We start from the raw sequence: 17197 nt of genomic DNA, 5'->3' as shown, positions 1-17197 counted from the left end.
ATCTCTTGACCTTGTGATCTGCCTGCCTCAGCCTCCCAAAGTGCTGGGATTACAGGCATGAGCCACTGTGCCTGACCCAGGTAAGCTAAATTTTTAAAGCTGTGTGTGTACACCTTTTATCCTTGTGGATGCTAAGACTATTACCAAAGCCTTTGGAGGAATTGAATATCACATTGCAGCTGATAATCAAGCACTATTAATTTTCAAACCCCTGAAACTTACAGTAGTTGGTGTCCTTCAGATTTGGAGTGTATCCGTAATAGCAAACTCTTGCCTGCCAGGGAATGTCACAGGGATTCTGTCAAAGGCAGGCAGATGCTCCTAGCTGTAGGAGTGAGCCAGGGCTGCCGTCATGCCTGAGCCAGGGACTAGGACAAGCCGTAGTCTCCAGTCTCGTAGGCAGGAGCAGCCGAATACTGACTCATTTCCTCTGATGTTGGGTTGTTTTTCAGGGTGATGTTCAGCGGACACTCATCCAAGTGGACTTTGGCGATGGTATCGCGGTGTCTTACGTCAATCTCAGCTCCATGGAAGATGGGATCAAACACGTCTATCAGAACGTGGGCATTTTCCGTGTGACCGTGCAGGTGGACAACAGTATGGGTTCTGACAGCGCCGTCCTGTACTTACATGTAACTTGTATGTTATTACTGTTGTTGGTTTATGACCTATCTTAAATATTATGTCCTTTTCAAATTTAATTCACAATTTTATATCTAGAATAAGTACACTAGTTATCTTTTAGAAGAAGGGGAATGGGGAAGAAATGATTAAGAGACCAAAATAAGGAAAGAGTGAGAAGAAAATCAAAGAGTAGAATTTGAATAATCCTGGACTCTCTGGATTGCTTCAAATTCTCATTGCATTTCCTCTGCTTACCCCGGGTGCCTTGAAGATATGACACTTGAATCTGGAGGCTGAGCCTAAGTAACTTGCAGAGCTGTTTGGTTGAAACAAAGAAATTTGGTTTTGCTGGGGTCAGAAATTGTTGAAAACAATCCACATGCACCACTCAATCTAATGCATTGAGAATTAGCCCAAGTAAAGAAACTTCTCCCCATCTGATTATTTCTGTCTTCTCATAATATGTTGCTATTAATAATCCTTTTAGGGTTTTGCTCCTTTTTCCTGGGCTTCTATCTGTGGATGACTTGGTGTTAGAGAGAAGGTGGTGTAGAGAGAAAGAGTATAAAAACAGTGTTAAGGAAACTGTGGTAGGAAACAGTTCCAAGAAATGCTAAAGCTTTTCCCTCATTGGGGATTCTAAAGATGTGAGTAAGTATGGTGACACAATAATAACTTCTAAGTTATGTGTGCTTAAAACATGTGTCATTAATATGTTAGGTGTAAGGGGTTTTCCAGTCATAGGACTTGTGTTGGTTACTAAAGAAATTGTTTCCTTTAAATGAAAGCAGCTCCTTTATATGAATGGTCTTGTTCAAATATCAAGTTTTAGTCCAAGAGTCTCTCAAGGCCAGCCATTATTACTCCATGCCTCTCCTCTGCACCTTGCCCATGGAACAAAATTGAATACAGAAAGTATCAATTAGAACATTTTCTTTTTTAGCTGCTGTGGTCCAGTGAGAGGGCAAGACTATCAGGGGATGACCAAGAGTTGTTTTGGTTGTTGAGTCTTCCTAACATGTCAGTAATTCTGATCTCTGTCTCCTGTACTCTCATGGCAGAGGTGCTTCAAAGAAATATGCACTCCTTTATTTGGGTCTGACAAAGTTACACATGATTCTCAGTATGCCAGCTCAATCTGCCTATTTTTGGCTATAGTTTACAGTGTGTTCCAGACTTTGTGCTAAACAGGCTCTTAATATATGTTATCTCACTTCTCAAAACAGTCCTGTGAAGTAGGCACTATTAGTAACCCTATTTACAAAAAGTGTTGAGGTTCAGAGAGCTTAAGTTACTTGTTTGAAGTGGCCCACCTACTACCTAGCAGAACTATGCTTCAGACTCAGGTCCACCTGCCGCAAGGATCCTAGCTCTTGATAACTAAGGTCAGTGTCAGTGCCAAGAGCGGCTTGGGATTGGAGGAGCTGTCTCCATTAGCTTTTACCATCTACTCCCTACTCTTTACAGATCATCTTGAAGAAACATAAACATTTTGGTTAGAAGCAGTGTGCTTGTTACACAACTACATAGTTCAGTACTTATCACGGGGGCTCCCGTCCATCTAACTGCCATCCCTAACTCGTCCTATATAGACTTTCAGGACTTTCCACTTACTAAGACATAATACCTCCCTGTATGTTAGTATGTAGGGAAATGATAGCAATGGTATCATAGAAATGATCATACTAAAATCTTTAACAATACGTCACAAACATTAATGATTAGTAGCAAAAATAACTTGCAATAAAAATGACAGCACATTTGCCAAGAATGGCTCCTACCTAGAGCATATTATTATCTCATAGCTTATTCTGTAAGGGGTGATTTTGCTAGAGAGCTAGCTTCCTTACAAATTATAATTGTGTTCCATATACCACAAATTTGTTATACATCTACCATAGTCCAATCACATGTAAATACTGATTTAAAAGCCAGTATCAGCTTCTGATCTAAATTTTTCGGGGTCTCCCATTAAATCTTCCATAGCTTCACCTCCTTGTCACTCTGTAGGTTTTTTTCTCAATCCTGTGTGTGTGATCATACCCCTTGAGGTGTCTACTGCTCCCCTGCAAAACTCCTCCCTAGTTAACGAAATCCTGGAGAGGAAAACAACACACACAGAGATTGTCTCTGCTTAAGATTGAGGGCTGCGGAAACCCTTCTAAAAGAAACCAGTTTCTTCGTTCATTTGCAATTCTTTCATTTCATTAGCCTAGTTGATTGGACCAAATATTTGACCTTAACCTTAGAGGAAAATAATTTGTAATGGAATGTTTCATGTTCTGATTTTAATTTTGTAGACTCATCTTGGGTTAAGTGGTTGGATAAGCATGCCTCATATAATGGAACTTCTTTCTAAGCCTGGCTCTTTGGTACTAATTGTGTTAAAAGCAAGTTCATGTTTGAAGCTGTTTGCTAACTCACATACATATAAACTCATATAACTGTTTCAGCAGATTCTGACATGTTTGGTTAGTGCCTCCCTCCTAAAGATCCAGGGTGCTTTGCTATGCCCACAAACTCTTTTTGCTCATCTTCACATCTATACCATAACAGACTTCTGGCCTTTTCTTTCAGATGGAGAAATCAAGGATTGGAGAAGCACTGTGACTCTGGCATCACTTTATGCTCAAAGCAAGTCAGAACAAGAACATAACTGAGTAACACTCTCAGGCATCTTAAAGCTGGAGGGTGTCATGAGTGACTGTGGATGCCAAAGTGCCATGATATGGCAGTGAGAGGTGGCTTTATAGGGGAAAGAAAAGCACTGGACTGAGTCGGGCATTCTGACTAGGTCCAGATTTTGGTTCAAACTCCTGGGGAAGTCACTCCATCTCTCTGAGCCTTGATTTTCTCCTCTGTCAAGTAGATGTGCATCTTGTTCCCAAAAGTCCCATCAAGCAAAATATATGGTACCCTGGCACCTAGTAAAACTTGATTTTTCTATCATCACAAAGTAGCATATACATTTGGACTTAGTGGATTGTGAGGGAGAGGAGAATTAGCAGCAACTCTTAGCTCACCAAGCCTGTCCCCTGCCCCTCCCCAATTCCTACCCTCAGGGGCAATCCTGAAAGCCCATTGCCTGTCTCACATAAACATTCCGACCACTCTCCAGTGCAGAAAAGTGATTTGATTCCAAACCAGAGGGTTTGAAAAAAAAAAAGATGGGTTTGCAAAGGTCATCTGAAACAAATGGAGCCGATGTTCCTGCATAGTGTTTCTAGGAGTGGGCCGGTCTTGCTGGGCGCCTGGTAATCTCTTGTAGCCTGACAGTTGGTAATTCCTTGGGGATAGTATTCACTGTGCTCTGCTAGTTTGCAAACTAATGAGACACGTGCTGCAGCCAGTGTTGCCTTCAGTCGGATGGGGCAGAGGTTTTAGAGAGCATGCAGATTTCTGCTCAGAAAGCTGCCTTGTCGCAGCCAGTCTTGCAGAAAAAAAAAAAAAAAATCACTGAAGACTGCAAACTTGCAGAACAGAAATTGGGGACAAAAAAAAGATAAGGTGGATCTTGTAGTCCTTCCTAAACTGCTTCCCTTATCTGTTCCCTTATATAGGAGCCATGTGCAGATGACTTTCTGGCCCCATCTTAGAGTAAAATGATCTGTGTAGCTTGAAAACCCACGTAGTTTTTCAACCATTCACACCATCATTTTATTGACTAGCAAACGTCAGACTAGAATTTTGTAAAGTGTAGCTTAATGAGCCACCTGCCCCCCAAATTAAATGGTAAAAATGTAGTGTTCTGGGTCTTATCCCAGACCCACTGAATTAGGATTCCTGGAAGTATGGCATCATAATCTGCTTTGAACAGATTAGTATGATTTTAACGTACACTGAAATTTGAGAAACTCTGTTTTAGGATCTCAGCTTTATAGTTTGAATCACTCTTATTTCTTCTAGTAGCTTTTTTAAACATTGCAGACAAATAGCAATATGATATGTGCACAATATTTAGGTGGCCAAAGGTCTCCAGATCATAAATGCTGCAGGCAGGCCAGAGCAGCCAGTGTACACACACACACACACACACACACACAATCACACGATGTGCAGCCTCACAGGCGTCAGTTGTTTCCTGCAGCACAGGAGGGCTATAAACAAGAAAAGAGAAGGGAAACCCAGTTCACACAATTCCCCAATTCTCTCAACCACCGTTCCAGGAAGATTCATATGGAATGATGCAGCGCCACCTACTGTCCCTTTTGTGCATTGCAGGCACCTGTCTGATGGAGCCGCATCTGCCAGTTCAGCTCCCTACTTAATGCAGCCAGCCAGCTGGGGGCCTCCAGGGTCTGGAGTTTCACCTCTGTGGCTCCATTAGGGCATACTGCACCCTCTGTGATGAACAGAGATGGTCAAAGAATAGGCTTTTGAATAGCAGGAACCAGGTATTTTAAACCCGTGAAAAGTAAATGAATAAAAGAGGCTGTGGGAATCTGAAAGATAAATTTAATATGTGTATTCATATATAATGTATATGCATGAACTTATACAAACACACACATATGTATTTCATGGCCTACAAGGCCAACATACTATGTGTCTTGAATTTCTCTTAGAAAATTCATCACTGGCCGGGCATGGTGGCTCATGTCTGTAATCCCAGCGCTTTGGGGAGCTGAGTCAGGCCGATCACCTGAGATTGGGAATTCAAGACCAGCCTGGCCAACATGGTGAAACCCTGTCTCTACTAAAAATACAGAAATTAGCCGGGCATGATAGCAGGCGCCTGTAATCCCAGCTACTCATGAGGATGAAGCAGGGGTATCACTTGAACCCAGGAGGCAGAGGTTGCAACGAGCCAAGATCGTGCCACTGCACTCCAGTCTGGGTGACAGAGCAAAACTCCGTCTCAAAAAAAAAAAAAAAAAAATCGTCATTGACCAAAACGTGGTTATGTGAAAATAAATGAAAAAAGAATAAGACAATTTCTAAAACATGGCAGGCATCCCTCTTCCTCGTGGTCTTTTCACTTACTCTACCCTCACCCTGGAGCTTTCAAAATTGATACTTGGTGCTGTCTTTCACTTTATTCAGGTTGCTGCTCAAATGCCATTTCTTCTGAGAGGTCTTCCATCATCACACTTTCAAAAATAGTGCTCTGTCACCGACCTCTGCTTTACGCATTCAGCACCCTCCTTCCTCAGAAATACCTAAGCTCCACCAAATGCCAGGTATCCCCAGCACCTAGAATAATACCCAACAGATCACAGGACTCAAAAACTATTGAGTGAGGGTTGGGCGCGGTGGCTCACGCCTGTAGTCCCAGCACTTTGGGAGGCCGAGGTGGGTGGATCACTTGAGGTCAGGAGTTCGAGACCAGCCTGGCCAACATGGTGAAAGTCCATATCTACTAAAAATATAAAAATTAGCCGGGTGTCGAAAATTAGCCAGATTTGGTGGCACGCCCCTGTAATCCCAACTACTTGGGATGCTGAGGCAGGAGAACTGCTTGAACCCTAGAGGTGGAGGTTGCAGTGAGCCGAGATCATGCCACTGCACTCCAGCCTGGGCAACAGAGGGAGACTCTGTCTCAAAAAAATAAAAAATAAAAATAAAAATAAAAAAACTGAGTGAATGAATTACCATGTTTTACTAACAAGATTCGAATTTTTTCATTGAGACAATGACATATAGGCATTGTTCTTATGCTGGTTTATGACTTTTAAAAAATGCTCAGCCGGGTGCGGTGGCTCACACCTGTAATCCCAGCACTTTGGGAGGCCGAGGCGGGCGGATCACAAGGTCAGGAGTTCGAGACCAGCCTGGCAACATGGTGAAACCCTGTCTCTACTAAAAATCAAAAATTAGCCAGGCATGGTGGTGTGTGTCTGTAGTCCCAGCTAGCTACTTGGGAGACTGAGGCAGGAGGATTGCTTGAACCTGGGAGGCAGAGGTTGCAATGCTCCAAGATCGTGCCACTGCACTCCAGCCTGGGCGACAGAGTGAGACTCCGTCTCAAAAAAAAAAAAAAAAAAAAAAAAAAGCTCACAAGTGAGAGACAAAATGAACCTCTTTAGAATGGAACTAGCATTTCTAGCATAGCTTATCTAGTCATTGTATTCTAACGGATTCATTTAACTCAGATTGAGGGACTCAGGAAGAATGTCACAGAGGAGGGGATGCTGGAACTGAGATTTGAAGACTGACAGGTGCCATAAGAAAGGTGTGTAGAAGCAAAGGCCCTGGGGTGGACCAGGACATGGCTTGCTGGAACAAATCATTTGATAGGGAAATGGCAAGACTTGTGCAATCAATGAAACCAGGTGGAAAGTGCATTTTCCAATGCCTGGGACATATTTACCTGATCAGGAGGCAGCAACTCTTAATAGCTATTTTGTTTGACTGGAAAGGTTCTTTCAAACACTTCCATCTGCTCAGAACAAGGGCTCTGAAACCAAACTGCTTTCCTAGCTGTATGACCTGGGGAAAGTCACATTACTTTGTTCATCTCTAAACGGGGAGGATATTAGTGCCTACTTCATAAGATTGTTTTGTGAGGATAAAATAAGAAAAACAGAGTTGTTAGCAGAACATTTAGTTGTAGTCATCACTCAGTAAATGTTACCCTTTTATTATTTCATTGAACTGCTCTGGCTTATAATCAACTGCTTCTCAGCATATGCTTTATAGGCCAGAAGATCAGTTTGATTCTGTATGCTGATCACCAGACTTTTCATTCTCTAAAGAGGGAGTAGCATGCACAAAGACAGACATGGGAAGTTACATCATTTGTTTTACCCAGTGAATACTTGAGCATCTATTATGTCTTAGAAACTCTGCTAGTCTTTGTGTATGAAGATAAATATGAAGAATTCTTACCCTCAAGAAGTTTTCAGCCTCTGTCTTCTGTCTCACAAATTTTAAATCAATGTGTGATAGCTATCATTATTATTATAATTGGATCATGGGAATCTTTTTTTTTTTTTTTTTTTTTTTTTGAGATGGAGTCTTGCTCTGTCACCAGGCTGGAGTGCAGTGGTGTGATCTTGGCTCACTGTAACCTCTGCTTCCCGGATTCAAGCAATTCTCCTGCCTCAGCCTCATGAGTAGCTGGGACTACAGGTGCATGCCACCATGCCCAGCTAATTTTTGTATTTATAGTAGAGATGGGGTTTCACCATGTTGGCCAGGATGGTTTCGATCTCTTGACCTCATGATCCACCCAACTCGGCCTCCAAAAGTGTCGGGATTACAGCATGAGCCACCACACCCAACCGGATCATGGGAATCTTAATTTTGAACAAGTATGAGTAACATGATCAGCTTCGCTTTCTAGAAAAATTACTGTTGCAGCCATTTGGAGGATGGATTCGGGTGGTGAAAGGTTACAGGCAGGAAAATCTGGAAGAGAAGTGAGAACGTGCTTAGAGTATGAACCAGGGCACCAGATTAGGGAGGGTGAGCTAAATATCTTAGAGAGATTTATGAAACCAAATTGTCAGTTTCCTAAATGGATGTGAATAACAAAAAAGAAATTGAAATTGACTTTCTGTTTCGGCAGTGGGCTCCTGGATGAATATGAGCGTTAATCACCAAACTGTAGAGAATACAGGAGAGGGAAATAACAGGGTCCTTGAGAACATTTGATTGCTGGAGGCAAAGAAGTCTAGACCCCCCCAGAAGGAGTCTAGAGCCCAGAAAGGGGTGTTAGAGCCCTTCACATGCATTTGATATTTGAAGGTTAAGGTGTGGATGGTGTTGCCTGGTAGAAAAGTATGTAGAGAGTGAAAAAGTCTCAACACAGGACTCTGGGAAACACATTTACAGGGCAAGCAGAAGAGGAGGTAATAAACCAGGTGAATAGACCCAAGGTATTGCTCTCTCCTCTACCTCATGGGACAAAGATGGGGATGGCAAATGCATAGGAAGCTGCATTTTGCCTGGAAACAGTGACTCAAAGAGAAGATTGAGGGTTGAAGGAAAGGTCCTAGCGGTTCTTTATGAAGAGGGCATGCATATCTTTGTGAGGTTGGTACATCTAATTATGGTTTCCAGTTTTTATAGGCCTCTGTAGATAAAATCATTCTATATTTTAGGTGAGCATCTTCTGAGAACCACAGAGCTCTCTATCTACTTACACACACACCTCTGTCCTGAATTAACTTAATTCAACCCCAAACACAGTGTGTGTGCCATGCTTACCTAACTAGACAGCTTTGCAGACACAGGCACGAACACATTCACACATACACAGACCTTTAAAACCCAATAAATAATAAAGGGTAATGACATGGAGAGTGGTTTGAAGATTTGTCCATCCACCCTTCATCAATATGGATTCTATGAGGTCTTCATGACTCTGGTTCACCACCAAGGATACAACCTCTTGGAAAGACTGCATTGCCTTGTGAAATCCCAAATGATGCCTGTTCTTAAGGACTTCATAAATTACCTGTAATTTTTTTTTTAACTTTTACACACACCTAACTCTGGTTTTAGAACTGGTAGAAAGATTGGTAAGTGCAAAATGTCAAGATGCAATTGTGCTCAATGTATTCTTTCTTCAAAGTGGGGAAAGCATCTGAACACTTCTTTTGGGGAATATGGCAGCCAGGTTTTGGGGGCTTCAAGAGTAAATGTGATCTCTTCAGAGCAGGGAGGACAGAGCAGAGGAAGCTCTTCCCCATCCATGGCCTCTCTTTCTCTTGTGCCTCAGGTCCCTTGGAGCACGTGCACCTGTCTCTTCCCTTTGTCACCACAAAGAACAAAGAGGTCAATGCGACGGCAGTGCTGTGGCCCAGCCAAGTGGGCACCCTCACTTATGTGTGGTGGTACGGAAACAACACGGAGGTGGGTTCACCTTCCACATGCGATCTAGGGACAGAAGCTCAATTCACGCTGCCTGAAGCAAAGGAGGGAATGAAATGGCTTATGAACCCTAGAGTGTAGAAGCAGTTGTAGCTTCAAGGACAACAAGCTCCCTCGGTGCTCAAGTATCTCATCATTATGTTCTCTCTCTCTCTCTCTCTGGCCCCTCTCCACCTTCTGCATTTCATCTCTGCCTTCCTCTATGTTTACGTTTTTCTCCAGCTGTCCTTGTCTTTGTAGTGACTCATCTCTGCCTTCCTCTATGTTTACGTTTTTCTCCAGCTGTACTTGTCTTTGTAGTGACTCTTAGCAGCCCTAGCTTAGCAGAGAAATTAAACTCTATTTCCTGAAAGTTCTAACAACAGTCCTGAAATTGAGTCTTACTGGCCAGGACTTGATCACAGTGCTGGGGGTAGAGAGGGAGGTGAAGAAGTCATTCTCCTGGGAACCACATGAACTACAGAAGGGGAGAAGTGATTACCAAAAGAAAACGATGCAACTGGACAGGCGCAAGCGATAGATTTCCATTACAACCCACCCCCAATGGCCTTCTAACCCTAAATCAAAACTCTTATTTATTTAGGTCAGCTTTAACTTTTATATGTTTTTCCAAATATTCCCTGTGCTCAAAAGTCAGTGGCAATTTTAAATCTAGTAGAGACCTAACACCTCATTTACTCTAAGTCTTTCATTTTGCACATGAGAAAAGTGAGGGTGGTGCAGCTGGAGTGGTTTGCTTTGATATCTTCCAGCTGCTTCATAAGAGGCCAAATTTAAGGCCTTCTGATGCCTCCACTAATTTTTCTTTCCTCTACACCAGGCTGCATGGTCTATTTCAGTTTTGAACTCATTCCATTCTCAGAAATTAAAGTGCTTCCAAATGTAAGTTAGGCAATAGAGCTGAGGCCCCAAAGGACACTGGGATGAACTGCTCTGGACTGAAACCCTCCATCTTCTTCCATCAGAGCTGCTTTCACTTGGTGACTTTGCTCTTCAAATACGATGTCTCTTATTTTAATAAAAACATTTTTCTGCTCTGGAGCTGAAACTTGGCTTTAGCTGGAGATATAATTTTGCACAGGCCCAGGACGAACCTAAACAGTGGAAAGAACCTCTCACCTCTATTGCAACCATAACTAAACTGAAAAGAGACCCTTTTTAATTTCACCTGAAACTATGTGTGCGAACTCAGCCCATAGTGGGCCCTCTATCCATAGCGGAAGAGCAGGAATCTATGTCATTTCCCTGAAAAGTAGTACTAAAAGGTGAATGTACTGAACAACTTCCTTTTGTACCCCCTATTGTTTTTTATTTTTTTATTTTTTCTTTTAAAAGAAAACCAGATTCTCAAGAGACCCCATTGAAAAGGCTTCTCATGCTGGGCGTTAGTCTTCTTTCTGCCATACAGGGAATTAAATGAATTTTGATTTTTAAATTAATTAAGAAAAGATGGGAAATAAATGTTTGTGAGGAGTGTGTCAAGGGAGGTCAGTAGGCTAATATTTTTTCCTCTAGGACCCTAGCATTCGATTGTATTGCAGGCACCACGCCAAATTTTTTTTTCTTTTTTTTCTGTTTTGAATCCTCAAACCACTATCCAATTAGTGCTTGTTTCCACAGCAGCTACTTCCAGGAAACTGCTGATGAGGCTTCTCAAAGGGGGCCAGCACACAAGGCCACTGCTGTTTAACTAGTGTATGGTTTTGGTGTACCGGATTCATGTTCCATTGTAATTCTACAGAAATCGTACACCCTGGAGATGAACACATGGCAGCTTATAGATTTTCAGTGACTGCTGCTTCCATCTGGATTAATATGAGCCCCCGTTCTCATTTGCTTTGATCGTTTCCTTGTATTAGGGATCTGCTTGACATGAGTAGGTCATGCATAAAGAGAGACATACATTCCACCAGCAAGCAAGACCTATCCATCTCCCCAGCCCTGAATCAGGATGATATCAGGAATTCACAATGAATAGGCAGACTTGCTTGGAGTCATTGCTCCAATAGCCTCTTTTCTGCTTTGGGCTTGAGATGATAGGGAGGCATAGAGGGACTCAGTGCCATTGTGGTACATCAGGAAGAGCCTCTACTGGGTTGGACAGCCTATTGTTGGCTCATAGTTAGTGGCTGTCTCACCTGTAACTAAAGAGCTTTCCCTTCACTCTGGGCCCTTGTTTATTTTAGCCTTTGATCACCTTGGAGGGAAGCATATCTTTCAGATTTACTTCGGAAGGAATGAATACCATCACAGTGCAGGTCTCAGCTGGGAATGCCATCCTACAAGACACAAAGACCATCGCAGTATATGGTGAGTGCCCATCTCGGTGGATCTACTGCTGTCTTCATGCTCAGAGGAGGTTCTCTTGTACCATGATGCCAGAGAGCATCCCCCAGCTGTGACTTTTACCTGGAGAACAGAGGGCAGTAGTTGAGAAAGAGCTGAGGCAAGTCTCATCTTCTCCTGTAGGGAAATTTGAATCACTGGTAAAACAGCGTCACGGGATCCAGAAAGGGTTTTCTTAGAGGTAGAGTGACTATTCACTCACTCATAGGGTAAAGTGGATTTTAGGATGTGTAAGGCTAACTCATTTCACTTAGAATGTTAGTAATATTTGAATACCAGTTACAAAATAAAATAGCTAATGTTGAATCTCTTTTTTTTAAGTTCAACTTTAAAATTCTTGATTAATAAGGGAAATCTGCCATTGTCTAAATACTTTAAAAACCTCTTCCACAAATCTGTATCATAAAAAAAATTATCTGCTAGATTGAGAGTGATGGAAGGGTCATAACAATTAGATGTCGTACATAGCCATAGACGGGATATTTGAACAAATGGCTAATTTTGTGATCAGTTGGGGAAATTGAATATGGTCACAGGATTGATGGAATGAATGTGTACTGAAATGAAAAGATGGAGTCATTGATTGAAAACTGGAAATAAAAAAATACTTGATGGATTGATTTCATTTTGGTAAATCTTTTTCTGCATAGAAAGATAGTCATATGGATATGCACTAAGTGTTACTAGTACATGGCAAAAATGTTTATTATTAATATGGAAATGGTACATATGAATCCTGAAAAATTAGCTTTTGAAATGTAAGAAGTGGAAATTAGACAGGAGAAGGAAATGCTGTGCAGAGAGAGGAGGAGGCAGAAGGAGGGAGGAAGGAAGGAGGATGAGAAAGAGAGCAAGAGAGGCTGGGCGCGGTGGCTCACGTCTGTAATCGCAGCACTGGGAGGCCGAGGCGGGTGGGTCACCTGAGGTCAGGAGTTCGAGATCAGCCTGACCAACATGGTGAAACCCCATCTCTACTAAAAATATAAAATTTAGCCAGGCATGGTGGAACATGCCCGTAATCTCAGCTACTCAGGAGGCTGAGACAGGAGAATCGCTTGAACCCGGGAGGCAGAGGCTGCACTGAACCAAGATCGTGCCATTGCACTCTTGCCTGGGCAACAAGAGAGAAACTCCATCTCGAAAGAAAAAAAAAAAAAAAGAGCAAGAGAGAGACAGACAGCTTAGCTAGTGGTCCAAATAATATCAATTGCCCAGTTCCCGTATCAGTTGATTTTGATGAGATAATTTGGGGCTGGATTTTCTTGTGAGGAGTCAGGTTCTGTTAATGCTCATCTTGCCAACTTGACCTTCAAAATCAGAAAATAATCTGTAAGCAACTTTGAACACATCTAAGGATCAAAAGGCCTTAAGGACACTATTCCTTTCATGGCTGGGTGTTAGATTTTATAATTTCTTCTCTCTCCCTTCCTCCTGAAAGGCTTGATCAGCCCAGATAATAAGAAATAAACCAGGGCTGTGATTTTCCTACCAATGTCGCATTAGCAAGGTACGAGGTGGCCAAACAGTGGCTGTGTATAGAGTGCGGCAAAGTCTGCCTCTCTTCCCTTCTCCATCTCCTTTCTGTGTGCTGGGAATGCATTTATTCTTCATAACAACCCTAGTGTAAAGCAGGTGATATTATGATCCCCATTTTTTTCAGAGTGATGAATAACTTGCCCCAGCTAGCAAGTGGTGCAGCTGGGTTTGCAACCCAACCCATCTGGACTTACGGCCCATGCACTGAAACTATCCTACTTAATTGATTCTCATTTATTTTCACTGGATTTTTTTTTTCCTTTCTCTCCCTCTTGGATGTCACAGGTTGCACTAATGGGCACTGACCTATTAGCCCAACAGATGTCCTCTTGGTTATGCATGTTGGTGATGTCATTAGAATCATGAAGATAACCTTAAATCTTGGCCTTATCTGGTCCAGCCCATCATTTTATAGATAGGAAATTATGGCCCAGACATAGGGAATTACTGGCTTAAAGTCATTCTGCTGTTTGGTGACAAATATGATAATAACAATGGTGGTGGTGATAGTAATTGACATTGATGAAGACTTTGCTAGCCACTGGCATCTGTTCTAAGCATTTGGTTTGATCTGCTTTATTAAATCTGCTCAGATTTATGAGAAATATTCTATAATTATGCATTTTACGGATGAGAAAACATGAGACAAGTATAATAAACGAGCTAAGAATTCTGAATCCAGAGGGTATGTTTGTAAGCACCTCCCATGCCTTGCTATGCTTGCTTCTTCCTCTTTCTACAATTTCTTTAAAGGTATCACCCAAGGGTGAATCACTCTTCATAAAAATAGGTTATCATATGTCTCTTCGTTAAGAGATTTGGCAAGGTTCTCCTCCTCTTCTAACCAAATTCCTGCATCGGCCACCCTTAATTTGTCTTCAGTCAGATGAGTTATCCAGAGATTCATATACATAATCGGAAAGTTATGGGGTCTCCCTATGTTGCCCAGGCTGGTCTCAAACTCCTGGCCTCAAGCAATCCTCCCTCCTCAGCCTCCCAAAGTACTGAGATTACAGGCATGAGTAACCACACCTGGTTCCATGATCAGACAGTTTTAATGACAGGTGTGACTCCTTAAACAAAAGTTGCAGCAGGCAAAGTTAAACAGGAAAGATTGAACCCAGCTGAAAGAAAAGGCAGGGAGATTTGTAAACGCTGGGGTTAGCTAGTGGGAAAATACTGGAGAACTTTAGGAAGCACGTGGGTTTCCAGTGTGATTAGACCATCTGTGTGAGTTAATCACTGCTTAGGGAAGTCAGTCTCCTACTCTCCCGCAGAGACTGGGAGATAGGGAGGGGTGCTATCTTTCTTGATGATTACATTTCAAAGGAATGGCTTCCAGGTCCTTGAGAAAGACATTCATGAGTTGTAGAAGATTTACATCTCAAGGGACAGAGAAGGAATTTACAATTGTAAGTTTTCCAGAATACTCTAAGAAAAGCAAGTCCAGGAGCTTACAGTCAGGAAGAAACAGAAACTTGTTTGAAATTTAGTGAGATTGACGGGAACATGAAGACTTGTCATGATGGGACTGAAAAAAGCATCACATTTGGGAAATTGACAGGGGAAGGTTTGTCTACCCAAAGCCACACAATCAATTAAAAGAAAGAAAATCTAGTTTCCATTGTTTCTTCTAATTTGCTCCAGGGCACAAGTTTGCTTGTAAATAAAAATATGCAAGTGTATAGACTTTATCTCTCTCAACAGCTGCAAAAAATATTATATTATTGGTGTTTACCCTTTTCAGTCCGCCCACACGCATCCCCTATTTCTTGAGTCAACTTAAGTACGTTTCCCTGCCATTCTCCCTCCCTGCCATGCTGGTTAGTATGCTAAGTAATTACGGAGGGAGCTGCATCGTTTTCTCATTTGTGTCCTTTTACTAAGATAAACATTCTCCCTTGTGGATGAAGTCTCTGCAGTTTGGTAAGAGGTACGGAGAAAGTGAGAATGACATAAACTTAAATCTTCATAGCAAGAAGTGAGGACTTAATGGGTGATTCTTTGGCACTGCTGTTTACCACACTATTTAGTTAACGTGCATTTCATTGTTCCCCATCAGGTAATATTCACATAGGTGACCAGTGACTCATAAAATAGTCAAGCTTTGAACAATACCTCTTTGGTATATATTAACTGCCACGAAAACATACCTTATAATGTCAGAGTCTTCGAAACATGTGTTTGATAACTCCTTAGCACTGTTAGGAAATGTACAAGTGAACTTTTGTGCTTCCTGAATGTAAATTGGCATCCCCAATGTCGCTTGGACCCTAATGCAACAAAAGGGCATGCTTAACATAAAAAATGCTTATTAAATAAATAAATGCATAAATTTTGAGAAGGCTACACCATAAGTTAAGCATACATTTATTCAACAAATGTTTATTAATTATAAATGACTCATAGTAACTGAAAACCTACCGTGTGCTAGACAAGGGCCGGGAACAGAGAGCCATCATCCTGATTGAGCTTATATTCCAGTTTGAAGGACATAACAATGAAAACAAAATAATTTAAATAGCGCTGAGTATGAAAAAGAGACAAAGGGTCCAGTGATGAAGGGTGCATGGGATGGTGGAAGGGAGGCTACCTGAGGTTGGGTGGTTGGAAAGGCCTCTCGGGGTGAGACTGAATGATGAGAGGGGAGTTTGCTACGGTCCAGTGAAGTGGAGAGCGCTGGTATGGACAGAGCCAGCAGGATTGAGGAGCACAGGGAAGTACAGGTCCTGGTGCACAGAGAGGGCAGGAAAGCCAGGTAGGACAGGACAAAGGAAGTCCCCACCAGGTTATGTAGGGCCAGGAAGGCTGTGGTAAGAATCTAAATTTTATACTAAATGCAATGTGGAGGCACTGGCAGGTTTTAGGGGAGCCATATGATCTGAGTCTATTATGTGCCAAACACTATGCTGGGTAAGGAGTGTTGAAGCCACAAGAATGGGCTTCGCAGACCTCCAGCTCCAGAGAGTGTAACTGACCAAGGCCACCAGTGCTGTGCTCTGAAGCTTATCACCAAGCTAGGGCTAGGGCTCCACCTTTCAGGGACTTACCCCTGCCAATGACAGAGTATAGCAGGGATACTAAGGCTGAACCATTCCTGGAACGCAGGGGACTCCTCTGCCAGCGACTTTGGCTCCAAGACTCCTGAACAGGCTTATTGAACCTTCCTCAGACTGCAGAGTAGTCACCCACTCTTTCTTCCTCTCTTTGACTGTCCTATATGCATGCACGGTGGTCGATGGTTCTCCATGACTCCTGTGGCTTCCTGCCCACTTTCTCGCACAGAGAATTCCCCTCATATAATCCTTGCCTGTGTAATCACCATCTTGCTTCCTGGAGAACCAAACTAACTCAGGTGCTACAGAGACAATGAAGAAAATCCCTGAATAACATAAAATTCCATTAAATGAAACTTCCATGCAAACAAACGATAGCAATAGAATGATTACAGTGATAATTATAAATATCTAATCATAATAATTATTCCATAATCCTATAATAATAATAAAAAGGATGTACAAAACAGAGTAGTGCCATAAAAAAGAAAATTAAAATGTGATGGGGGAGGGTAGTGAGCCAGGGAGTGCTTCAACTAGAGCTTGAATATTTTGTGCATGGACAGTGGGGAGAATGGGGCCTTCTAGGCAGAAGAACGGGGTGTGCAAAGAGGCCCAGGGTCATAAACCTGCCATGCATTCACGTTGCTCCAGATCATTTACTATCCAGGAGTGCAGAACCTAGAACTAGGAATAATAGGCAAAGGCTGCAAAAGATAGGCATGGAACAAAGTTAGGGGTTTGGTTTAGAAAATAAGGGGCTACTGGCTCTTAGAGCCTGCTGGCAACCTTTGGTATGCAAATGCTGGCCATTAGAA

At 42.3% G+C, this 17197-nt stretch overlaps 1 protein-coding gene across 6 annotated transcripts in view; it reads left to right on the top strand.

Moving 5' to 3' along the window:
- The window catches only part of SORCS1 (sortilin related VPS10 domain containing receptor 1), a 588824-nt gene that overhangs the window by 532851 nt on the left and 38776 nt on the right, over positions 1 to 17197 (top strand). For all 6 annotated transcript variants that reach the window (XM_019035469.4, XM_055354006.2, XM_055354007.2 and 3 more), the window contains exons 19-21: positions 453 to 639; positions 9290 to 9423; positions 11628 to 11751. In XM_019035469.4, the coding sequence (XP_018891014.4) occupies positions 453 to 639; positions 9290 to 9423; positions 11628 to 11751 (445 nt within the window). The remainder of the gene's footprint in view (positions 1 to 452; positions 640 to 9289; positions 9424 to 11627; positions 11752 to 17197) is intronic.

Source organism: Gorilla gorilla, chromosome 8 (genome assembly GCF_029281585.2).
Source record: "Gorilla gorilla gorilla isolate KB3781 chromosome 8, NHGRI_mGorGor1-v2.1_pri, whole genome shotgun sequence".
In the NCBI taxonomy this organism is placed as follows: Eukaryota; Metazoa; Chordata; class Mammalia; order Primates; family Hominidae; genus Gorilla; species Gorilla gorilla.
This window is presented reverse-complemented; position numbering and strand designations above follow the sequence as displayed.